Source organism: Symphalangus syndactylus, chromosome 14 (assembly GCF_028878055.3).
Source record: "Symphalangus syndactylus isolate Jambi chromosome 14, NHGRI_mSymSyn1-v2.1_pri, whole genome shotgun sequence".
Classification (NCBI taxonomy): domain Eukaryota; kingdom Metazoa; phylum Chordata; class Mammalia; order Primates; family Hylobatidae; genus Symphalangus; species Symphalangus syndactylus.
This window is the reverse complement of record NC_072436.2, coordinates 86,414,781-86,440,866: the sequence shown is the minus strand read 5'-3', so window position 1 is coordinate 86,440,866 and position 26,086 is coordinate 86,414,781. Positions and strand designations below refer to the sequence as shown.

Sequence of the window (26,086 nt, the reverse complement as noted above, 5' to 3'; positions counted from 1 at the left end):
GAACCAACCCAGATGTCCAACAACGATAGACTGGATTAAGAAAATGTGGCACATATACACCATGGAATACTATGCAGCCATAAAAAATGATGAGTTCATGTCCTTTGTAGGGACATGGATGAAACTGGAAAACATCATTCTCAGCAAACTATCGCAAGGACAAAAAACCAAACACCACATGTTCTCACTCATAGGTGAGAATTGAACAATGAGAACACATGGACACAGGAAGGGGAACATCACACACCAGGGACTGTTGTGGGGTGGGGGGAGGGGGGAGGGACAGCATTTGGAGATATACCTAATGCTGAATGACGAGTTAATGGGTGCAGCACACCAACACGGCACATGTATACATATGTAACAAACCTGCACATTGTGCACATGTACCCTAAAACTTAAAGTATAATAATAATAAAATAAAATAAAATAAAAATAGGAAGACTAACAGCTAACTCTTAGTGAGTGCTATGTGCCAGGATAAGCTCTCTGAACGTATTTTCTCATTTAATCCTCACAACACATGTATATGAGGCAAATAAATTATCTTTTAAAAACAGAACTAGGACTAGCTTTTGTTTATGCCATATTTTTGAGATCCTCACCTGTATCATATCACATGCACAACATTGAAAAAAGAACTGAAAGGAAGCTAGATCTCCCTGAGCCTCAGCTTTCCTATCAGGTTATACAACTGTGCCATTCTTTATTTCTGGAATTTTCCTATGGTTCCAAAAAAATGTTGAAAATTTTCTACATCTATAACATTTTGGATGTGCAATTTCCATCTTATTGTGTTCCCTAACATATGGTGTTCTTGCTCAAAGAGCATCGGTATTTTTAACTTGCACAATATTAGTAACTACTTTGAGTTATTCTTCATTGACAAGTATCCAAATATCTATCACAAATTAGAAAATTACATGTATTATTTAGGCTAACGTGTTCATTGATTTTTCAGACAAATTTTCCAGTAGAATCACTGTATTTTACATTTGGAAGAGATCATGAAGACAATTTAATATGAAGTTATCTTTTTACAAGTGAAAATCTATAGCGCAGAGAGGTTTAAATGTCTCTCCTAGGTCAATGCTTAGTAGTAAAAACCACTAATGGCGGCCCAGTGTTTCGCCTGTATAAAAAACATCAAAAGTTATTACAAAATTCATATTTTTATGCGGCACCCTGCAGAGGATGCGCCAGGAATAAATAATTGGCACATTATTGTACTACCAGTACTGCAATGTAATACCTTTGTCTATCAGTTAAATAATGTGTTCATATATCATTGATGTTTTGGTCACAGTTTTTTTTTTTACTGTATGTCTTATGTCTCTAACTAGATTGTGACTTCCCTGGGTTGGCACAGTTTCTTTCCTCTTTTTTTTTTTTTTGAGACTGAGTCTTGCTCTGTTGCCCAGGCTGGAGTGCAATGGTGCAATCTTGGCTCACTGCAACCTCTGCCTCCTGGGTTCAAAGTGATTCTCCTGCCTCAGCCTCCCGAGTAGCTAGGACTACAGGCGCGTGCCACCACGCCTGGCTAATTTTTGTATTTTTAGTAGAGACAGGGTTTCAGTATGTTAGCCAGGATGGTCTCAATCTCCTGACCTCGTGATCTGCCCCCCTTGGCCTCCCAAAGTGCTGGGATTACAGGCGTGAGCCACTGCACCCGGCCCACAATTTCTTTTTTAAATGTTTCTCATAGCTTTTAGTAAGTCCTAGACATTTGCAAACTACTTAACAGAGATTGACATAAATATATTTAAAACTAATACCATACTGCTCAAAAGAGAGGCAAATGACTCTAATCCTGTAGGGATGCAGGTGAACTTGTCAGTCTGAAAGGATCAAGTTGAGAAAATGCCCTCATTTCTTTAAGCCTTGAGATTGTTCCTGAGGGTAAGTGGTTTTAGGACTTGAAGAGATTGGTGAAGGTTGAAAGAGAAATTAGAGGGAATGATGAGGGAGTTGACTAACCCTCAAGGACATGTGGCAGCATAAGCAGATCAAATTGATCAATAAAAATAATGACAAAGCACTTACTAAGCATCAGGCCCTGCTCTCAGTACTCTGCCTGTATTAAATCATCTACATCTCACAACAACCCTAGGTATTTTCTCCATTTTGTGGATGAAAAAAATTGAGGCTCAGAGAGGTTAGGTCATTTGCCCAAGTGAACTAGCTAGTAAGTGGTAGAGCCAGGTTTCAAACATTGACTGCTCCCAGACCCTAAGCTCCTAAACACAGTGTGATGGTTAGGATAAGACCAGATAAGCAAGTGGTGTTTAATACAATGCCTAACAAATGTCTGGTCCCCCAGTGGAAGCTCAATTGATATTAGTTCCCCCTGCTTTCTGGTTTTCAACCCACTTGCCCCATATTTATTTACTCATCCACTCCTTACTCACCAAACACACACACACACAGTGACACATTCACACACACTCAAAGTCCACACTCAGGTATTTAGGTCACTAGGTGTCAAATCTATACATATATTCTTCTTCCTGATAGAATTTCAGGTCACATACATAAAATGAGTCCTAGGACCAACCTCTGCTCTCCCATCACTCTCCAAGGTGAACGTAAATATACACACGAACACTGACTCTGGATTCCAAACATATGCGTATGCATAGCCTGATATAAGGCAGAATTCAACTCTGGACTTTTCTTTTTCCGTTATCCAGGGAAATGCATGAGTTACTATGACAGATGCCAAAGACTTTTGGCTTTGGTAGTGGAAATTGGGAGGCAATGGTGAAATGAAGTAAGAAATTCCAGGCCAGAAGGTGGATGCAAGTCAGCAACGGCTTTTCCCAGGAGCTTGCTCTTTTTGGGTAAGTGCTACACGTACAAGCCCCAATCCGCTGCCTAAGCTACCCTATTCTGAACCCCGCTCAGGCTGCAACAGATGACACACCGCAGGGAGCCTCATTTGCAGGAGATGAGTGTTCCCTTGCTCTATTTTAATCCTGGCAGCCCAGCCGGGGAAGGTTTTTTCAGAAATGGTGGGTAACAGTGACAACCAAGCTTTCTGGAGTAAAGGCTAGGCAGCTCAGGAGCAACGAATCACGACTCGCACAGTATTTAACAATACAAGGAAAAACAAGTATCCTTCCCGCCGGCCCGCACTTTTGCAGCCAGCTTGGGCGGCCGTGGCAGCGCCTTGGCGACGACCTGCGGCGCTCCGTAGGGCGGGCGCGGCGGAGACGCGAGCAGCGCAGCCCCGCAGCTCCGGAAACAGCCCTTCCCCTATCCTCAAGGACCAAATCAGCCCTGATAAACACCCGTCCTAGCCCTACAGTGGTAAGGGCAAGTTCAAACCCAGGGCGTCGAGCCCACACACCTAGAGACCCGGCCAGGCACCCTTGCCCTCTTCGCCGAGGAGTCGCGCACGGTGAGCGACAGTCCAGCACCAAACCGGCTTACTGCGCCTGCGCACTCCAGGAGTGCCCCCCCTCCCCCACGTCCCTTTCCGAGGCCGAGCGCCCGTCGCTTAGCAACGCGCGAGTCACAGTCGCCGCGCTTTGCGTGCCCTTTTCCCGGCAGGGCTGCGTCCCTGTTCTTCCCAGGAGGCTCCTCGCTGCCTGGTGCCGTAGAGGCCCATGGAGGGAAAGGAAGATAAGCATCAGTAAGTGCTGGGGTTGGGTGTCTTATTTCCCCTTCCAAAAACTATTTCCCTCCTTCAGGGGGAGGCCGGGGTCCAGCATGGACAGTCCAGGCCAAGCTCAGACAGCCCCCTTGCTTCTCTGATTTCCAGTTGGCTGAGCGCTTACAACAATAATTTTTAAAACGCACCGTTTACTGAGCACATACTGTGTGTCAGGGACTTGACTTACATTACCGGGTCTAAAATTCTTGAAGTCATCCACTCCTCCTAACAATTATTAGCAGATTCTGTAGGCTTTACCTTTAAAATTATCCAGAATCTACCACTGTTCATCACTTTCAGTACTGTCCCCACCCAGTCCCAAGTACCAGCTTCTCTTGCCAGGATGCTGCAACAGCCCTCCAGTTGGTGGCTTTGCTTTTCCCTTACCCCTCTGCAGCCTCCTCAACACAGCAGTCAGAGCGGTCCGTTTACAGCCCAGGTTACATCGCCGTTCTCCATCCGACATCGTAGAGTAAAAGCCAAGGCACCTCCAATGGCCTTTGGAGTCCACACAACACGCCCCTTCCCGTTTCTTGCCTCCCTCTGACAGGACTCTGCTACAGCAAACAGGCCTTTCTGCTATCATCTGCAGTGATAAAGACCAGCATCAGCAGCACCTGGTTGTTAGGAATGCAAATTTTGGGGAATTCCCACACGGAATCAGAAACTCTATGGCTGGGGCTCAATAATCTGGCTTCGACCAAGGCATCCAGGTGATTCTGATGTACCTTAAATTGAGACTATTAATCAAGGTAGTACATACAGCTAGTTAGGAATGATGTGGAGCCAGGGATACCTTCTTCCAAAGCCTGTATTTTTGTCCCTGGAACAATGGTTCTCACACTTGAACGTGCATAAGAATCAGCGAAACAGCTGGTTAAAACACGTTCCTGGGAACCAGCCCCAGAGATTCTGAGTTTGCAGTGCTTACTAAAAACAAGTAAACAAAAAACTAGGTACATAAAGGAAATGGGCCCCATAAATTTGTATTTCTAACAAGGTCACAATTGATGCCAATGCTGCTACTCCAATGCCCATACTTTTAGAAGCAGTGCGCTAAGGATGGTTACACTTCTGCTGGGAAGCTTTGGCAGTTACAGTTCACTCTGCTAGAATGCTTTTCCCACAAATATCCACTTAGCTCCCTCCTCCCCTCTTTTTTCAATTGCCACCTTCACGATGCAACCTCCACCCTACCTGAAAATGCAAACCTACCTCCCACGTACATACACTCCCTTTTCCCATTCTCTGTTTTATTATTGTCCTTAGCACTTAACAGACTCTGTAATTTACTTTTTCATCCGCCTTTCCCCATTAGAATGTAAGCTCTATGAGGGCAGGAATTTTTGTTTTGTCACTGCTTTATCATCAGTGCCTCCAACAGTACCTGGCACGCAACTCAATAAATATCTGTTGAAACAATGAATTATTCAATGTTATTCTCATATCTCTTACAATAGGTATTGTTTCCATCATGCAAATGAGACAAAGGCTCAGATATGGCAGAACTGGGATTCCAGTCCCTGTCTGACTCACTTCAGAGCCCATCAGTGTTTTTATCTGTGCTTTTCTTCTAGCAAGAGATTGCTAGAGTCATATATTTCACACTTACTTATCAACCCACAGGCATTCATACCACAAGTGCTTAATCAAATGAACTTAACTATATACGCAAATAGCCCTAGTCCTTTTCTTCAAGGACTTGATCACTACAAGTGTATATTGTTGGGTGATAACTATGAGAAACAGGTGGAAAAAACTGATGCCAGGAGCCTACAATAATAAATTAATTGACCCCAAAGACTCTACCTTTAAATAAATAATTGTATCTCTGGAAAGGTAATAGAAAAAGGTTTAGAAGTTTTTTACACTTTACCAGTAATCAGTTTTTCCAAATCCTTTGCAGAAAGTAATTTTTGGGAAGCAGGGAACTAGAATCCAAGGATTCTGAATGTTGTCTTTATGTGTACTGGAGAGGTGGTTGAGGGTATTCAAACAAAGCTGGAGTAAACAACTCCAGCAGATTCACCAGAAATGTAAATATTATAATGGCAGTCCATTTACCTTGGATGAACAGGACACTTTTCCTGAAGTTGGGCACATGGTGAATTCAACAATCTACACCTTCATGGAACTTACTGACTAGTAAAGGATATTTGTAGTGCTTACCAAAAACAAGTAAACAAAAAACTAGGTACCTAAAAAATTGTGGTGTTAATAAAAGAAATGAACAAAGTACTAAAATAGAGAATACATGTGGTAGAGGAAGGAAATCTAAGAAAAGCTGCTGAGGAGATGGTTTTAACCTGAGACCTAAATATCCTGAGCCAGCTGTGCTGGGAGTTGGGGAAGAGCTGTCCAGGCAGAGGGAACAGCATGTGCAGTTGCCGTGAGGGAAAAGAGATTGATGTGTCCCTGGAACTGACAGAAGGCAGTCTGGTTGGAGGGTCTTGAGTGAGGTCGAAGAGATTCACTGGGGCAAGTCACACAGGACCTTAGAGCTGCAATTAGGAGGCAGTATTTTATTGTAAATGAATGGAAAACTACTTGAGGATTTTAACTGAAAAATGATGTGAGCCAGGCACAGCGGTTCACGCCTGTAATCCCACCACTTTGGGAGGCCGAGGCTGGCCGATCACCTGAGGTGAGGAGTTAAAGACCACACTGGCCAACATAGCGAAACCCCGTCTCTACTAAAAAAAACACAAAAATTAGCCGGGCGTGGTGGTGCATGCCTGTAACCCCAGCTACTCAGGAGGCTGAGGCAGGAGAATCACTTGAACCTGGGAGGCAGAGGTTGCAGTGAGCAGAGATCGCGCCACTGCACTCCTGCCTGGGACAGAGTAAGACTCCGTCTCAAAAAGGAAAGAAAGAAAAATGATGTGGTAGAAGAGATGGACCTGGCATTCATTTGAAGGAAGGCAGATGTTATACTTTAAGGGCTGTGTATAATGTTAAACGGTGCTACCTGCTTTCTCTGTGAATTTGGAGTTTCATTGACTCACCTGCTGTGGGATCACAGCTTTGATTTTAAAAGCTTCTATGTAAAAAGTATTCAAATTCATGTATTTCATTCTTTATTTTTCAAGTATGTGAATTTTAAAAATACTGCCTTTTATAATTTCAATTTCTCCTTATTTGAAAGGAGAAAAATCTGATAAGCTGTTTCTTCCTATACATTTTTAAAATATTTTATTTTAGTAATTTTCATATTTATGAGAGTACTTATTAGAGGCAAAAAATGAAGAGATTTATTTTGACTGCCACATAGTGTTCTTTTCTTGAAAAGATAAATAATGGTGCTCCTTTGGTAGCTTTAAGTTTGCCAGACAAACTTTTAAAATTAGTTGGTTTATCCTTGTCCAGATAGCTGTTTACTAGGTAAACGGGAGAATAAAGCCATTCTCTTGGTAATAAAACTTTTAAAGAAGATGGGTTAACTATAGCGTGTAACTTATCTACACATGTAAGTACTGCAAACATGATATGGAAGCATAATCCAATCACTACTCTTTCTTTACTCCAAGCAAATAAGAGTTGGTGCACTGCACTGGTATATTATAATGAGTAATCATTATTAACACAAAGCCCTTTATCGCTTATATGATTTAGAATTAGAAAATGGCCTCCCAAATTTTAATAGCACAAACCCTTATAACTATTAATACAGCCTAAATTGTCTTGACTGATGTTTGTAATATATTTAAATCTTATTTTACATAATTTGGCTAAATGTTTTAATGGTTACTGGGGTAAATGGTTTACTATTTATGTTTTTCAGACAGCATAAAATAGAGGATGCTGCTATAGCATATGTAACTGAAAATGAAGAAATTACACACGAAAAACAACCTGGAAAAAGCATACAACATTCAAAACCACGTGTCGGAAGAGGACGTATATATTATGCTAAATTCATTAACACAAATGCAAGAACATACAATGAACCAGTTCCCTACATAGATCCCAAAAAAGGGCCAGAAATACAGGTTGGACAGATGTTCATTGTATACAAATAGAGATTTAGATTCAGATGCTGTTTTGCAGAATAATTGGGTCACAGACTATAAAGGATGAGACACATCTCAGAGTAGTACTTAGCATAATCCAACAGTTAAAAGCAGCAACCTGAAACTATTTTGGCAGCTGACTTTTACATATAAACAATACAGATACAGGGAGGGAATCTAAGTAATTGTTTCCCTAGATTGGGTCAGATTATTGCCACAAAGTAGTGCTTTGGGGTTACTACAGAAATTTCATGTATTTATGATATATATTCTAATGTAAAAATGTCCCATGATACTCAGTAATTCACATACCTTCTGTAAAATAATAATCACTTATTGAAAGCATATGAAGTTCTAGGAATGAGCTGTTTTATATAAATTATATTCTTTAATCTCTACAACAATTTCTATGAAATCTTACTGGAAATAGTTCACAAATAACACATATTCCTTTGAGGTTAATTAACATATCTGAGATTAAGTAGTAAGCAAATGTCACAGTCATATTTCCGACCCAGGGCTGTTGGTTTAGCCAAACCACACTTCACTGACTATCCCATGCTAAAAATATTCCATTATCTTTTTTATAAAGTCAGGTTTGTTGCGGTACCATTTATTGTATTAGTTTCCTATTGCTGATGTTACAAATTTTCACAAACTTGAAAGCTGGTTTAAAGCAGCACATATTTATTATCTAGCTTAGAAGTCCAAAATCCGTCTCACTGGCTGTTGCCAGGCCTAGTTCTTTCTGTAGGCTCTAAGGGTGGATCGGTTTCCTTGCCTTTCCCAGCTTCTAGAGACTGCCCACGTTCCTTGGTTTATGGCGCCTTTTTCTTTGAAGCCAGCAACACAGCATCTTCAAATCTTTCTCTGACCCACTCTCCTGACTCTCTAAGGACCCTTGTGATTAGATTGTACCCACCCAGATAATTCAGGATAATCTCCCCATCTCAAGAACCTTAATCGCATCTGCAAAGTCCCTTTGCTATGCAAGGTAACATTCACAGATTTGGGGCTTAAATCACGAACATCTTTAGGGACAGAGAGAGGGAGCATTATTCTACCTATGCTTACACAGTACATTAGTTACCCTTGTAGTGTATAATTCTCTGAATTTTGGCAAAGGTGTAGTCATGTTACTCCATCACAATCAAGCTATGAATCATTTCTATCACCCTCAAAAGTTCCCCTATGCCCTTTTGTGGTCATCCCCTTCCTCTACTCCAACAGCCACTGATCTGTTTTCCATAGTTTTGCCCTTTCCAGAAAGTCATGTTAATGGAATTACACAGTATGTAGCTTATTGAACCAGTCTTTCAGAATAAAGCATCTGGGATTTGTCCATGTTGCTGCAGCATGTCACTAGTTCATTCCATTTTGTTGCTGCTACACACTTGCCATGTGACTTTGGGCAAGTCACGCTAAGCTTCAATTTCCTTATTTATATAAGGATAGTAACTGTCCCTCTCATAGGGTTTTTATGAGAATTAAAATATTTTTATCAGTTACTGTTCTAGACACTAGAGATACAGCAGTGAACAAAGTAAATGGGGGAAAAAATCCTGTCCTTACATAGCTTACATTTTAGTGAGGGAATAGATCAAACAAGTAAGCTGTATTGGAATGTTACATGGTAGTAAGGGCGGCATGCAAGGCAGGATAAGGAATGCTGCAGGCAGAGCTGCAATTTTAAATTGGTGGTCAGAGAAGGCTTCACAGAGTGACATTTGAGTGAAGACCTGAGGGAGGGTGAGGGAGTGAGCATGTAGGAACCTGGAAGAAGAGCATTCATAATGCACAAAGGAAGCACTCACTAAACATTAGCTCTTAGTAGCAGCAGAATCCTAGTCTACTGCTCTCTGCACAGTGATGGGGACTCATTTGCAGCTGAAAGCAGGATTCTATGAGAGAAGACCTAGTACAGTGCTGAGCTAGGCAAGTGTTCAACAGATGGGATTCAAAATATGTCACAGCAAAGGTAATAATTTCTCATGTAGGTTTTTTCCAGCATATTTGGAAAAGGAAATGTGTACCATCTAAATGGTCTCAGGCCACTGTGCCAATGTCAGCCTCCTCCCACTCCACTTCTTTCCTCATCTCTCTGTGTGTTAGGTATAGTGATTTAACATTTAGATGGAGATTGCTTTTTGTGAGCTCTCTTCATACTGATAACATCTGTTCTTGTCATAGACAGCACACCATGACTGTGAATGTGAGATCTTCTTGGGGCAGGAATTCCTGTGGTTAAATGTTCTTTGATTTCGTGAACTAAACCCCTTTAAGGGGCATATTGAGGGTACTTCATTTTGTACACTTGCTTATGCTCTTGTACCAATTATTTCAGAGAGAAATCAGTTGTTATTGTTAGAGCAGACCTGCGCTGGGGAAATTAATCTGGTGCCAAAATCCAGATTAGTGAAGTTCTCACATGTCTTACAAAGGCTCGCGAATGACTCTGAGCGCGAGTTCAGGGTTGAATTTAAAACTGTTCGCCGAACTCATCCTTACATCGGCGATACTAAGAAAAAGAAGCTGGTTTGAGAATAGAAATATGAAACATAAAAGTTTAAAAACTTAATCCCAACTAATTTCCTCTTACTCCTACTCTATAGGTATGTTGGAAAAAAAATGAACAAAGGTGTTAAGAGCTGCTATCATCAAGACTAGATGACAGAGTAGTAGCAGAATCATTATTAGTGCTGGGCCTTTAAGAGATGGTGAAAGTGAGTTTGAGATGAAATAAGAGCTCAGATAAGGGAAGCTGTCAGTGAATATGAATGAGGAGAGTTACAGAGAAAGACTGAAGATACATCACTGAGTTACAAGCATGTCTGATTTGGGTGTGGCAGGAAGGGAGTGTATATATTTTTAAAACATAGCCTGGGCAACATGGTGAGACCCCGTTTATACAAAAATATAAAAATAAAATAGCTGGGTGTAGTGGTGTACACCTGTGGTCCCAGCTACTTGAGAGGCTGAGGCAGGAAGATTGCTTGCACCTGGGAGGTCAAGGCTGCAGTGAGCAGTGTTCATGCCATTGCACTCCAGCCTGGGTGACAGAGTGAGACCCTGCTCAAAAAGAAATAAAACTGGCTGGCCACAGTGGCTCACACCAGTAATCCCAACACTTTGGAAGGCCGAGGCAGGAGGGTAACTTGAGCCCAGGAGCTTCAAACCTGCCTGGGCAACATAGTGAGACCAAGCTCTACAAAAATAAATAAATAAATAGTCAGGTGTGGTGGCAAGCCTCCGTAGTCCCAGCTACTTAGGAGGCTGAGGCAGGAGGATGGCTTGAGCTCAGGAGTTCAAGGCTGCAGTGAGCAATGATCATGCCACTGTGCTCCAGCCTGAGCAACAGAGCAAGACCCCATCTCTAAAGACAAATTTTAAAATAATAAAGTAAAAAACAAAAACAATGAACTTAAATGTACTCATTTCTAACTATCCAAGGAATAATAAAGAATGTATATTTCACATGTTTGTAAACTGTTCCTTTAAGATGACAGGTTTCTTTTTAAAGGTTAGCTTGGTTAAGAAAAAAACTGGTTGACAGTAATGCTGTCTTTATAATAAGAGTAAAGAAAATAAACTTGCCTAAATATTTTAAATGACACCTGTTGTTTTATGTGTTTTGCTAAGATAATATCTTTAGGAGGCAACACGAGATTGGTTGGTTTTATTTACAAGATTTTTAAGATTTCTTACATTTCTACCTAGGAACATAAAATTGGGGATGCTAGAAAAAGTAAGAAGTTGTTTTAGCTCAGTCACTTCCAAAGAAAACTGGTTTGATTGTCTTATATTTTTGGCTGGGTGCGGTGGCTCATGCCTGCTATCCCAGCACTTTGGGAGGCTGAGGTGGGCAGATCATGAGGTCAGGAGTTCGAGACCAGCCTGGCCGGCATGGTGAGAACCCCCGATCTCTACTAAAAATACAAAAAATTAGCTGGGCATGGTGGTGCGCGCCTGTAGTCCTAGCTATTTGGGAGGCTGAGGCAGGAGAATTGCTTGAACTTGGCAGGCAGAGGTTGCGGTGAGCCAAGATCGTGCTGCTGGACTCCAGCCTGGGCAACAGAACGAGACTCCGTCTCAAGAAAAAATAAAATAAAATAAAATAAAATAAAAATATTTTTAAATATTGGTACTTTAAAAGAGATTATACTAGGTTGCTATTTTCAAAAGTTTATTTTTCAGAGCACTGATCCTTGCCTACATGCTGAACAAAATAAATTTGCAAAGTCAAATATGTTTTGGAAAAGCTGTATTTTTATAAACCTTTCTCAGAGCTTCACAATTCACACTGGTATATAAAGGTTCTGAGAAATCTTGTGATAAACTTATTTAACTTTGCTTTTCTCACTATTTCCCAGAGTTATTTAACTGTGGACACCTCCTTTGTATAACACCTATTAATATGCTGGAGAACTAGTGTTCAACAGAACACAATTTTGGAATTTTTTTATGGGGGGTGCATTATGAACTGCTTAAAAACAGATTTTTTTAAGCACTCATAGCATCTATAGCAAAATAGAGATGAATTTAGGTACAGTGTAATCAATATGACCTTAGCTGCCCTAGTGTTTGTGATAGCACTTCAATTTTTTTAAAGCCACTGAGCTCTACCAACAAAATGCGATTGTTTGTGTGTAGGTTTTGTCAAAAGGCCATATTTCCTTGGGAATCCACAAAGTATGATTTTATGTTCCACAGATGACCACCACCAGCCATCCTGACTAGGCCATTGTGGCTGTGGAGCTTGGCTTACGACCTCTTGCATTCACTTAACTGGTTTCTCTAGGATACTTCACTTGCTTTTTACTACTTCTCTTCTGAGGATTCTCCCTTAATTTCTCAAAGAATGAAAAATAGGTCATCTTTACTAAAACATCCCTGAGAGCTTAGGGATACTAGGAGTATAACATAGAAACTGCCTTACACTGGCCTCCAAATGTGACTAAGGGACCCACAGCGCAACAGCCATTGGCCTTCCCAGAGCTGCAGGTTAGAAGGAGCCCCGTCATCCGGAATCTCCAGGCAACTCCTCACCATGGAGCCCAGTGACTATCATCCTGGGGCAGGAAAGAAGACAGGCCTTAGACTGGTAGGGATAACTCCTCTCTGGGTCCAAAGTTTGAGCTAGGCAAAACCCCCTCTACAGTCTGCAAAATATGGTCTGTTCCCCAGAGCCTAGACAAAGCCATCACGCTAGGTAACTTCCCAGCTTATTTTGTCATAAATAACTGTGTTAACCCCCCACGATCCAATGTAAGTGATGGTACACAGAACAGTAAATTTTTTGTTAGTCTTTCCCTTCAGTATGATATAAAGATAAAGACGAGCCTCCATCTATCTCTTTCCTTAATCTCATAATCTTTTATGAGTAAATGCTTGGGCCAAAAAGGCATGCACATGTTGCGTGGGCACATAAGCACTTTCACTCTTCCAGGAACAAACCAAACTTTTTAGGCATAAAGAAGACTATCCAGAAACACGAAAGATAACCTTTTGTTCGGACTGTAAGATTTCACTTATGCTAAAGTGAAAGTTCACTTATGCTAAAGTTTCACTCAGCTAAAGTGAAGATGCATCCAATTTATAACACTCACCAGAACACTTTCACAAACTGCAGAGCCTTAAAGTCACCAATCACATTTTAGGAAAAACTGTTCTCTATTTCCTTTATATTTGTGAAACAAAGACTATTTTGGCAAAATTCTCAGTTTAAAAGAAGTTTGCTCAAAAGATGAAATTATCTCTCTGCTTTAAGGCTAGCTTTGCATTACACTTTTAAGAAAACATTATAGCCAGGCGTGGTGGCTCATGCCTATAGTCCCTGCTACTCAGGAGGCTAAGGTGGGAGGATCACCTGAGTCCGGGAGTTTGAGGCTGCAGTGAGTTGTAATCGCACCACTACGCTCCAGCTTGGGTGACGGAGTGAGACCCTGTCTCAAAAAAATAATAATAACAAATAATAATAATTAAAGTCCATCAGCCATTTCCTAGTGCTTCGCTTATCCCAGAGTCATTTTTCCAGTAACTTGGGTATTAGCAAAATAAGTTTTTGATCAACAAAAGTAGATGATATGAAGTGTTTGTGTATGCTTTACAATCTTATAGAAGAACTTTCTCAGGATATTTACTGCTATGGTTTGAATGTTTGTCCCCTCCAAACTCACGTTGAAATGTAATTTCCATTGTAACTGTATTAAAAGGTGGGACACTTAAGGGGTGATTAGGTCATGAAAGCTCCACCCTCATGAGTGAAATGAATGCCATTATAAAAGGCCAAGTTTTGTCCCCTCTTGCCCTCTTTTTGCTCTTCTGCCTTCCCTTGTGTGAGGATTCAGTGTTCAAGGTGCCAACTTAGAATCATAATTACCAAACCTGCCAGTGCCTTGACCTTGGACTTCCCAGCCTCCAGAACTGTGAGCCGGTAAATTTCTGATCCTTATAAATTACCCAGTCTAAAGTATTCTGTTATAGCAGCACAAAACAGAGTAAGACGTGCACTTACAGCCTCTATTTTCACTTCTTAAATAATTTCATTTGGTTTGTGCTTAGCTGGTTTTACATTCCACAGCAGGTTTGACACAGCAGTGCAGCACAGAATTTAGAGGTGTGCACAAAGAGGTTGGGGTTTGAATTGTGGCAGTGCAGCAGTCTGCTAGTGATATACCTTGGGGAAGTTACTTCATCTCCTGGCAGTTTTGTCATCTGTAAAGTGGGTGTGCCTGCCTCATAGAATTGTGATGAGCCTAAGACAAGACCTATAAATCCTAGACCTTGGGGCATAATAAGCACTATTATAATTGTGAAGTGGAGTGGAGAAGAGCTGCCAGAAGCAGGCGCTCTGACAACAGTAAGATGTGACTATTTTCAGCCAGATAGTGAGAAGAAACCATCTGTTTAGTAATCTGTTCTAGAATTTTCCTAGGATCTACATCAAGTAGACTTAATTTTTAAAATTCACCTTTTAGCCCATTCTGAAAAATGAAGCATTAGCCAATCTATTCTCCAAAATCCCCTAGTTCCTAAATTTCTGTCATCTCTGCAGAAATTAACCCAGTTACAATTACCAATTATTCCATTACTCCTGCTTACAATTTGTCATTGGCCTAAAAACTGGCACTCTTATAAAGTGACAAAGTGAAGTCCAACTGTCTCATCAGCTCTTTGGGGCTTAGTTCTTTGGTACGTGTTCATCCCATCTTTTTCAAGTTAACTGTAATTTTCCTTAACAACCTCAAGTTGAGTAGTTCTTATTTCCTGAACAGCATTCTTCTCTCCAAACTGTTAGCTGGAACGCAAAAGATATCCTTTTTGGGGGCTGTAGGATTTCACTCAGCTATGAACAATTTTTTCTAGAAAACGTTATTTTTGCTGCCTTTGACAATTGTATAAATTATCAATTTATAAAATTTCATAAATTTATAAATTTCTTCTACTTCTAAGTTTCTTGACAATCTTCTGACAAGCTGACTCCATTAATTAATTTTTAAATCTAATGTTGTGTATGTCTTTTATATATGCCTGTCTTTTTAGAAACTAAGCTCATTTGAGAGCTGACTCCCTAAGCAGCCACACAGGTTGTTTTTTTTTTAAAGAAACATCTCCCTTTTTGCATCAATGTAGCCTCAGTTGTATTGTCAGTATTTTATCTATTAGAATTGCATATTTATCCCCCTTGAATCATAGTTTAGAAGTCTGGCTATGGAATCATAGTTGATTTTCAAAAGGCAGACTTGCTTCCTTATAGCCCACGGTAGGTGTTTGATTATACCAAAAGTTACTTTCATACTCTAATTGTATTCCAGGAACTCTTAGGTGTCATAGGGTTTCTCAAGCGTTTTCTTACCACCACCTAATCAATCAGTTTTAAAATATTTGGTGAGGCCGGGCGCAGTGGCTCACGCTTGTAATCCCAGCACTTTGGGAGGCCGAGGCAGGCGGATCACGAGGTCAGGAGATCGAGACCACAGTGAAACCCCGTTTCTACTAAAAATACAAAAAATTAGCCGGGCGTGGTGGCGGGCGCCTGTAGTCCCAGCTACTCGGAGAGGCTGAGGCAGGAGAATGGCGTGAACCCGGGAGGCGGAGCTTGCAGTGAGCCGAGACTGCGCCACTGCACTCCAGCCTGGGCGACAGAGCGAGACTCCGTCTCAAAAAAAAAAAAAAATTTGGTCAGAATTAAGTTGAGTAACAGTTCCCCTCTCTACTCTCTCAACTTCCAAGAAATCAAATTGTCATACATGCTAATGAAGAATCTCAGTTTTCCCTTTCTTGTGTACTTAGGTTTTAGTACCAAAATTCAGTAACATTAGAGAGATTTCCCCTTAGAACAAAGTTTATCAAACTGAGTCATTAGTGAATTACAAATCAATGAGTTGCAGTCAGCAATGTGAAATGAAATAGGAAAGCAATAAAATAGAATAGAAAAATAGCTAAGCACACTGCATATAGTAAGAATAAGTATTTTGTGAAACTTTTGTTTCAGTTTTATGTATGTGTAGCATTGTGTGCTCTTGTATGACATAAAATGTATTTCATGGTGCAGGCTAGGGACTAAAACCTCTGAAAACCACCATTTTTAGATGATAATACATTATTTGTATTGTCATAATGAAAAGTTTATAACATAATTTTTTTAATTAAATATTTTATACATACACGTGTACATATATAATAAAATCATAGTATAAAACAAATACAGCTATTTTGCTGATTTTTACCATTTCATTTGTTGATAGAAGGAAGGTAGCTTAAGAATTCAGTAGCTGTATTTTAGCTAAAAATATATGACAACTCATTTTTCAGTGCCTTCAAAGAAATACATTTTTTGTGAAAAGATATTTCTAGATTTCAGAACTCCACATTAGTACTGGGATATCCACTAACTTGTTAAATTGAATTACTGAATATCCATAGACATCAAGCAATACATGAAAATGCCCTACAGTATCCAATATTGTGTTTCCAATTATTTTCTATAAAGGGTGACTGGTGGTCACATGGTAAAACACTGGAACCTGTCTTCCTACCACCTTATGACTCTAAGAGCACCCAGAGGAGTGACTTCCAAAAACCAACGTGTCCACTGGTTTTGCCAGTCAAACACAGCAAGACGCAAAAGCCTTCTTGTGGAATAGGTAAGTTTTTGCCGTGGTAAAAACCTTTTTTGTTATCTCAAATTATTGCTACCAAAACTAAGATGTATTAGATGTCCTGATACCTCCTGAAAATAATCACTTCTCTACAGAAGTTGAAAATACACACACAGCAAATACAGCCCTTGGGAAATTTGTTATTTCTTCCTAGTGGACAGTTTGTCTCCAAACACAGTTAATATGACATAATGAAAATTGTACTGATCATTAATAACACCAGCCTCAAAGTCAGAAACTTAGTAGCATTCTGCTCATTGTTGTTGCCACCACATTTTCATAGTTATAACTACTGTCACTTCAAGGAAGGTAGTTGATGAAGGGGGCTATTAGATAATCTGTAACAATGACCTGTCCTTTAGAAAGATAATAAAGTTTCCACTTCTGGTTCAGTATAGTAGACTGAGCGCACATATCTAAATTCCCTGCCTTCCAAGACCCTATTACTATAAATAGTAGCAAAGCAATAAACTCTTAAGGGTGAAGAGAATAGAAGGAAGAACTTTCTGGAATGTAGCAAAGACTAGAAGCCTATTGATAGATAAAAGAGAATAAAGCAGCAATATCTAGAAGGAGATGCAGCAAAGAAGAGACAATCTGCCTGGCCAAAGCCCTGACTGAGCTACATGCCGAGCCAGCAGACATAGTGGAAGGCAAAAATGAAAAGCAGCTAGGAGGGAGTCAGAGAGTTACTTCAAAGCCTGTCCCTTAAATAAAGGCTCCAGTCATGAGCACTCCACCCTCTCCCAACATTAAGACTACTAGAGCCCAGTGTCTTAGCCAGATGTCAACTACCACACCAGTTATTTCGGTAAATCAAGCTAATCCCCCCGTCCCCTTCTTATGAATGGACAACCAAAGGTTAGAATTATGCCAATTAAAAAAAAAAGATTTGGAAGATAAAGGCAGGGAAATATCACACAGCATAAAACAACACAACAAAAGCTTGGAAAATGAGAAGGAAAGCAAAACAGAAGATCTGTTTGGGAAATCCAACTTTTCTGGAGCTCCAGAAAAGAGAAGAGTAAAAATGAAGGTAGATAATTAGCAAAACATAACATTTATTGAGCACATACTATTTGCCAGGCACTTTATGGAACTTTCTAAATATTAACTCATTTAATTCCCACATGAACTCTATGCAATATAATAGTGCAGTGATATTATTAATATTCTTATTTTTCAGATAAGAAAGTGTAGGGAGGCAAAATTTTACCTCTACCCTTTCAGTGTTTTTGGCTGGGCTTGAGAATTAAATTGACACAAAGATCAACAGGAGAAAAGCATAAAAATTTATTTAATACACGTTTTACATAGCAGGCGAGCCTTCGTAAGGAAATGAAGACCCGAAGACACAGAAAGAACACATATACTAAATCAGACAAAGAGTAGTACATTGTAAAAATGGGACAAGACAAAGGAGTTTGGGCTAGGGTAATTGGGTAGAGATGACTAGAAAGATAAGGGTGAGTTTAACAAGGTTTCCTTGTCTAGATTTCCCCTCACCTCAAATTCCTGTGCTTGGTAAGAATGATGCTTTCCTTCTAGTATAAGATATCTTTTACATAGGAATTTCATCTCCTGCTTTTGAGAAAGAGAAGGAAGGTCAAACTGTTTTCTTGCATCTGCTGTTTTTCAAGTGCCTTTAACTCAATATAGTCAATATGCCAGAGTGGCATTTTAGAGTAGCATGTTCTAAACTCCTTTGAAAGCAAGCATGGAGTTGAAATAACGTGCCCTAGGCTAGAGTGAATAGTTGGCATTTGCACCCAGCTAGCCTGACTCCAGTACATATACTCATAACCAGTACTGTATAGTACTCTACACAATCTCTAAAATAATAACAAAGTTTCCCTACATAAAATGCATTAAAAGGGTCTACTGAGTGCTTCTAAGTATGAAGGGGAAAAAGATGCACACCCTACATATCATTACAAAATTGCAAAACAATCATCGTCAACAGAAGATTCTAAAAGTTTCCATAAAGGGATAGAAAAATAAGTCACCATCTAAGAAATAAGTATCAATATGGAATCAGGCAGCACTGATGCAAGAGTACAATGGAGTTAGTATCTTCAGAGTTCTCAGGGGAAATACTTCTTGACCTAGAAAAGGGAATTTATTTGGCATGGATACTAAACCTTTTTTTTTCAAGTGGCACTGGGCATTACACCCACTGAGAAGGAAATGAAGTCCTGGCACAACATTTGACCCTTAAATGAAAAAAATTGTATGTAATTATGTAATACTATGCATGCTGTTTAGTAGTTTTCAACTTTTAGGCTCAATCTATAGACACAATTTAAATATGGTTACAGAACAGAATGTATCTTAGCAGCTTTAATAAGAAAAGTAAGTGCACAACTGATAGAAGATGAGAAGTAGAAGAAGGGTGCTAACATCATTATTTGTGATATAGGTAATCAAGAGATACTATCCAGTGGGGGTGAAACAAGGAATAGATGTTTAAGGTGAAAGTCAAAGGAACCAGTCTAAAAACCAAATTTCTCTAACCCTGGCTTATTTACTGAGCTTCAAGTTCACATATCCAAACACCTACTTAACATCTCCTCTTGGATAGCTAGTCACCTTTTCAAACTTGATATGGCTGGAATAGAATGTTTCATTTGCCCCATCCAAACTTATCCTCCACGAGTCTTCTCCATCTCAGTGAATGCCACCTCCACTGTCCCACCAGGTGCTCAAGTTTTGATAAGCTAGAAGGCATTATAAAACTCTCTCCTTTTACTCCTCGCCCCCACATTCAATCCATCAGCAAATTGTGACACCTGTATCTCCAAAAAGACCCCAAATCTATTCCTTTCCATCTTCACTGTATTACAGCTGCTATTAACCTGCTGCTTCTTTCTCTGTATGTGTTTTCTGCATCATTGTCAAACGATCTTTTTAAAAACCCAAATGATATTCTCCTCCTTTAGATTCTCCAGTTACTTCTCACTGTTCATAGAATAAATTTCAAATTCCTCACTATGGCCTACATGGCCCTTTTTGATCTACGTTTTCATTCTGTGTGAAAGAAATAGAAACTGGAAATGATGCATTAGAAGTGTGGTTTGTACAAGAAACACAAAGTGGAATTCCAGTCAGTGGACACCTCCTCAAAGAAAATGGCTTGGCATGCCAATAAAAATTTGATGAACTGGTTAAAATATGTATCTTCATATGGCATATGATTTTTTGCTTTAACATTCTTTGGTAGCCAACCAGTCCCTTCCATGTAACGAGCAGTTATGGTACTTCAGCTACTCAAGCTGAAGGGATGTGGAAGAGTGGTGAAAGATGATACTGGAGAGATGGGCTTTGTTCTGGGTTGGTAAGGCAGGGCTCAGCCATTTCATAAGGGATCTCCCAAAATCAGGGTCTGTAGATCTACTTAATTTGCCCAGAGAGAAATCCTCCAAACCTCTGCCTAAGATGGAGGACAGAAAATCCAGAAGTCCCTTAAGCGGTCCTCTGCAACATCACCTTGTCCCCCTGCCCCACGCTCCCTGCCTCAGAGGTATCTGATGCCTTCCGATTCCGAGGCACTCCTGGAATGCTGTGGCATTAATTGGTTTAATTTTTACCCCATTCCCTTCCCCCGTAGCACTTAACTTCCAGTTTTCTGCAGTTTACTTAAGTCTATTGCTACTTATCCATCTGTTTTCCAGCTTCCAAATGTGTTAAAATCTTCACTCTCATTTAGTTCTTTTTTTCCTTAAGGACGTAAGCCCTCTTAAATTTCTGTAGTGTGATTGTACGGGGGCTTGGGGAAGGAATGGGGGAAATGCACATTGAATTTGCCATGTTTAACTGGAAATCACAGCAACTTTGTCACCATCAACACTTCTTTTATAATATTGGTTCAGTATTAAACTTAGTATTGTGTGAATCTGAACCCATTAAATTTAATCATTCTGTTTTGCTCAATTTATGAAGTGAGAATAATTCCTACTTTGCAGGATTGTTGTGAGAAACAACACGTAAAGTGCCTAACACGGTGTTTGCTACATAGTAGACAATAAATGGTAACTGCTTCTATTATCAATAATTGCATTGTACTAGGTTATGTGTTGAGTTGAAATTTAGCTTGAGAACCTGGCATGATTCTCTCTCTGTTCTTTTATTGGTATTTCTTTTTCTCTCTCTGTTCTTTTGTTGGTATTTCTCATGGCCAAGTTCATTATTGTATCCTAGGGTCAATGCCCAGATTCAATAAATATTTATTAGTTAAATGATAATTATACATTCTTCAATAAAGTCATAATGTAATTTAAAGTAACATATACTGCACAATATAGGCCTGCAATTTATTCATATTTCAGATATTTGGATATTAGATGAAAATGATTTTTAAAAAACAAAATATTTTAATGTAACATTTAAAAATATGTATATAGTCTATATGTGCCAGATTTTTTACTATAAGCATATGAACATGCATATAAACATGCACTAATATGTGCATATAAATATGCACTAACACCAATTAAAAGTCATCTCATAGTCATTCTGTTCCATCAGCCCACTTAATTACGCCTGGACTTTGGCATTTCAGCAATGTTATCTTGTGCCGACAATTCAAAGTGCCCTTTATGTCTTCTACCACACACAATTTCCTGGCTGCCATCCACAGTCAGTTAACAAATGGCTATGCTCCATCATATTTGAGTCCCTGTGAGAATAAGTGTTCACATTTGGTTTTATATAATAAAACTTTATAAATTAGAAAGTCTAATCTAATATGTGAAGGGAGTATTTCGTACTTAAATAAAACCTTGCTGATTATCAACAACTTGATATTTCAATGTTCTTTTCAATTGCAAATTCAGATATAGTGGTAAAATTAATTTTCTAAAATAGGTTTTAGTTTGTGTTGCTTCTTTTGCACCAAAATGTAACAACAACTTTTTGCTACAGTTATGCTTTTTTCTTTTTACTGTATTTTGAAAATCTATACTATTATTTTATATTAATAGTCTTTATATGTAAGATCAGAATACTGAGAAGAGTGGGATTTAAGAGAAAATATTACTGATGAATGATCTTTAAGCAGACACAAAGAGTTAAGAAAATAACATTTCTCAAAGTAAAACTGCTAAGTTCTCACCAATATAAGAAGCAAATTGTATGTTTGAATAAATCCTGGCTTTGTTGATAAAATATAAATGGTTAGATAGCAACTTGTTTAGAAAATTCTAATTTTAATTAGATCAAGTTTCCAAGAAACAGAGAGTGGATTTCAAACATTCTTCATGGACTTTGCCTTATTTTTTGCAGTTCTCATCTAACAAGGCTTCTTTCAAGTCATTACTTTGGGTACAATTTGAATTCTTAAGTAGAGTAACCACTAACAATCTGAATGTCTTCTTTGATGTTTTCATGTTTAGATATTCCTCACTATTGAGGGCTTCTGTAAATGTCTCATATGCTTGTATAAATGAATATAGTCGTTATGTCTAATTTTAATAGGTGTAATGTCTGAATAAGGAATTTCCCTTTATAATAACTCAGATTCCTTTCTCCCCCCTTTATTTCCATGAAGAAAAAGAATTTTTTTTTTTTTTTTTTTTTTTTTTGAGATGGAATCTCGCTTTGTCGCCCAGGCTGGAGTGCAAGTGGCGTGATCTCAGCTCACTGCCACCTCTGCCTCCCGGGTTCAAGAGATTCTCCTGCCTCAGCCTCCTGAGTAGCTGGGATTACAGGTACCCACCACCATGCCTGGCTAATTTTTTAAAAATATTTTTTAGTACAGACAGGGTTTTACCAAGTTGGCCAGGCTGCTCTTGAACTCCTGACCTCAGGTGACCCACCTGCCTCAGCCTCCCAAAGTGCTGGGATTACAGGTGTGAGCCACCGTGCCCAGCCGAAGAATTATTATTAAAGTTATTATTTGTGAGATTGTGGGAGGTTTTAGATTACTATTTAAAAGATTCATTTCAATTGATTTAATTGACTTCCTTCTGAAATATTTGTTTTAGTTATTTGCATAACAAGCTACCTCAAATTTAATTGCTTAAAATAACAATCATCTTGTTAGCTTAATGTTCTGCAATCTTGGCTGAGTTCAGCTGGGTAGTCGTTGGTCTGGTCAGTGATGGTCACTTGTGTGGCTACATTCACTTGGCAGATGGACTGAGGACTGGACTCAGCTGGGATGCAGGAATGACGGGGCCTCTCCTTCTCCATGTGGTCACTCCACGTGGTTTCTCCAGCAGGGTAGCTGGACTTCTTACTACCAAGAATGCAAAAGCAGAAGCTATAAGGCTTTCTTAAAGTTTATGGCTAGTACTGGCATAGTGTTACCTCTGTCATATCCTGTTGGTTAAAGCTAATCATAAGACCAGCCCACATTTACGGGGAGGTGACTATACAAGGATTTGAATACTGGGAGGCCTGATTCATTGGGGCCACCAATTTAACAGACTACGACAATACCCTTAAATAGTCATTTAAATGAGAGTTTAGGAGTAGCCATCTCTTCACCTTTCATTGTCTGAAAATGTCTTTAAGTTGCCCACACTCTTTAATGAATGAAAGCATAGCTAAATGCAGAATTCTGGGTTCACAATTAATTACCCTTTACACTTTGAAGATATTACTCCATTGTCTCCTGGATTTTATTGTTATGTCAAGTCTGCAGGCAGTTCAAATTCTTTGAGAGTAATCTGTTTCAGTATAAGATTTTTAATTTCAAAGAGAGCCTTTCCATATAAAAACGTATTCATAGTTACTTATGATTTAAATATTTGAGTTTGAACATTATAAATTTGAAAAACGTTTCCTTAAGTCTTTAATTTTTAAATATTGTATAAAATAAGAATGGCATCTTTCACTTGTTTGACATTTAACTCAAGTTGAACAAATGAAATAAACCTTTACAATGACTCATTTACGAAACATAGTCAATTAACTTCTGTTAGCCTTTTAAATTGCAAGTTTGTTGATTTAATTATGTTCTGTTTTCCAGAACTACCATTCAACCAGCAATCCCATTACTGGGTATATACCCAAAGGAATATAAATAAAGACACATGCATGCATATGTTCATTGCAGCACTATTCACAATAGCAAAGACATGGAATCAACCTAAATGCCCATCAACTGTAGACTGCTTAAAGAAAATGTGCACATATACACCATGGAACACTATGCAGCCATAAAAAGGAATGAGATCTGGTCCTTTGCAGGAACATGGATGGAGCTGGAGGCCATTATCCTTAGGAAACTAATGCAGGAACAAAAAACCAAATGCCACTTGTTCTTATAAGTGGGAGCTAAATGATGAAAACACATGGACACAAGGGAACAACAGACAGTAGGGTCTGTTGGATGGTAGAGGGTGGGAGGAGGGAGAGAATCAGGAAAAATAACTGATGGGCACTAGGCTTAACACCTGGGTGATAGAATAATCTGTACAACAAACCCCCATGAGACAAGCTTACCTATATATAACAAACTTGCACATGTACCCCTGAACTTAAAATAAAACTTTAAAAAATAATAGTTATTATATTCTGTTTTCTTCTCAAATACTTTAAACATCTTTACAAGAAAAACTTAAAGCTTTGACAATCAAAACATTTCCAAATCCTTAAATAATTTCTATACATTCAATAAATTAAACCTAATAAATCTTATAAAACCTAATAAACCTTGTGCCTACTGTGGGCTTACTACCTATGGGGTAGCCGTGTTCCACAAGGAGAAGAAAAAAAAACCTAATAAATCTTGCAAAACCTTGTAAATCTAATAAATTCAGATATCTTAAATATTTCAATACTGTTTATAAACTTAATCAGGTTTCCCTAAAATTGTCAGCACAACACTAGTATTTGATCAAAAATTTTTTGACATAATGTACTAAATAACAAATTACAGGTTTAATTTTCTTTGCTTTCTCATCTCTATATTTAATCCCAAAGCTTCCCAGAATTAAAAAGGTTTACCAGCCACTTGCTTTAGTAGTGTGTAAATCCCAGAATACTGGTTTTGAGTATTAGTAAAGCATTAAATTTGTTTTATATTGGTTTTGAAAAGAAGCTACTCTATAACCAGTCTTTACTTGTTACCCTGTAAGAAAAATTGTCTCATATGCTATTTGTATTTAATCTGATCCATGGCTAGATATTACTGTGATTATTACAGACAGTTAACTGGCAAAAATTGTATGTATCTGTACAAAACATCATTGCAACATGTTTTGAAATATACATTGTGAAATGGCTAATTAAGATGTTCATTACTTCACATACATTATTTTTGTGGTGAGAACACTTAAAATCTATTATTTTAGCAATTTTCAAGAGTACAATACATTAACTATGGTTACCATGTCATACAGTCATCCCTTAGTGTCCAGCGGATTGGTTTCAGGACTCCTGTGGATACCAAAATCCACAGGTGTTCAAGTTCCTTATATAAAGTAGTGTAGTATTTGCATATAACTTATGCACAGCTTCCCATATACTTTAATCTCTAGATTACTTAGGATACTTAATACAATGTAAATACCATGCAAATAGCTGTTATTGTGTTTTTTATTTGTATTATTTTTGTTGTTTATTTTTCCTGAAAAGTTTCAATCCATAGTTGGTTGAATATGTGGATACAGAACCTATAGATAGAGAGCACCAACTGTACATTAGATCTTTTAAACTTACTGTTCCTTTCTAACTGAAATTTTGAATCCTTTGACCAACAAAATCTCCCCAGCCCTGCTCCCTCCAGAGGGCTTTTAATGATGACAGATTTTGCTTTATGCAGTTCACTTAGTGAAACATCAATATAACTTAAATCCATCTTATGTAGATCTCTTTGCAGTAGGTAGATGTAAACTCTGTTGTCTGAGAATTTTTCAGGTGTGGAAATTGCTGTCATCTGATTTTAACCCAATAGAAAGCATAGCATGTACATTTCCAGTTTGGGGCAGCTTATTTGCCCCAACTGTTACTGTCACCTTAGGCAGCTGTAATGTTAAACAACTGTCCCTGATTGTTTTGGGTGAACACCTGGTCGTGGGGTGAGGCAGGGGCAGGGTGGCAGGGGTGCATAATTCACTTTCAGGGCTCTAAGTCATGTCTAAAAAGACAAACCCTGCAGGCCAGGTTAAATAATGACAGTTCTCTGAGTTGGTATTTGTGAGACACTCCAAACCCCTTCCGCTTCTTCCAGTAGTTGATAGGCTTCTGGTTTTCATCATAATTGAAGGGCTCTTGGTTTTCAAGGCTTCTGCAGAGGGGAGATGGGTAGGGGAGTG

General features: G+C 38.9%; 1 protein-coding gene across 2 annotated transcripts in view; it reads left to right on the top strand.

Moving 5' to 3' along the window:
* The first annotated feature begins 3,516 nt into the window (after positions 1–3,516).
* The window catches only part of C14H2orf73 (chromosome 14 C2orf73 homolog), a 29,504-nt gene continuing 6,934 nt past the window's right edge, over positions 3,517–26,086 (top strand). The window contains exons 1-3 of one of the 2 annotated variants that reach the window (XM_055242652.1): positions 3,517–3,634; positions 7,437–7,470; positions 16,658–16,811. In XM_055242652.1, coding sequence (XP_055098627.1) covers positions 3,609–3,634; positions 7,437–7,470; positions 16,658–16,811 — 214 coding nt within the window. In that variant the 5' untranslated portion in view covers positions 3,517–3,608. Of the gene's footprint in view, positions 3,635–7,436; positions 7,645–16,657; positions 16,812–26,086 lie in introns of both variants that reach the window. The other variant, XM_055242651.1, reaches the window with a different exon arrangement.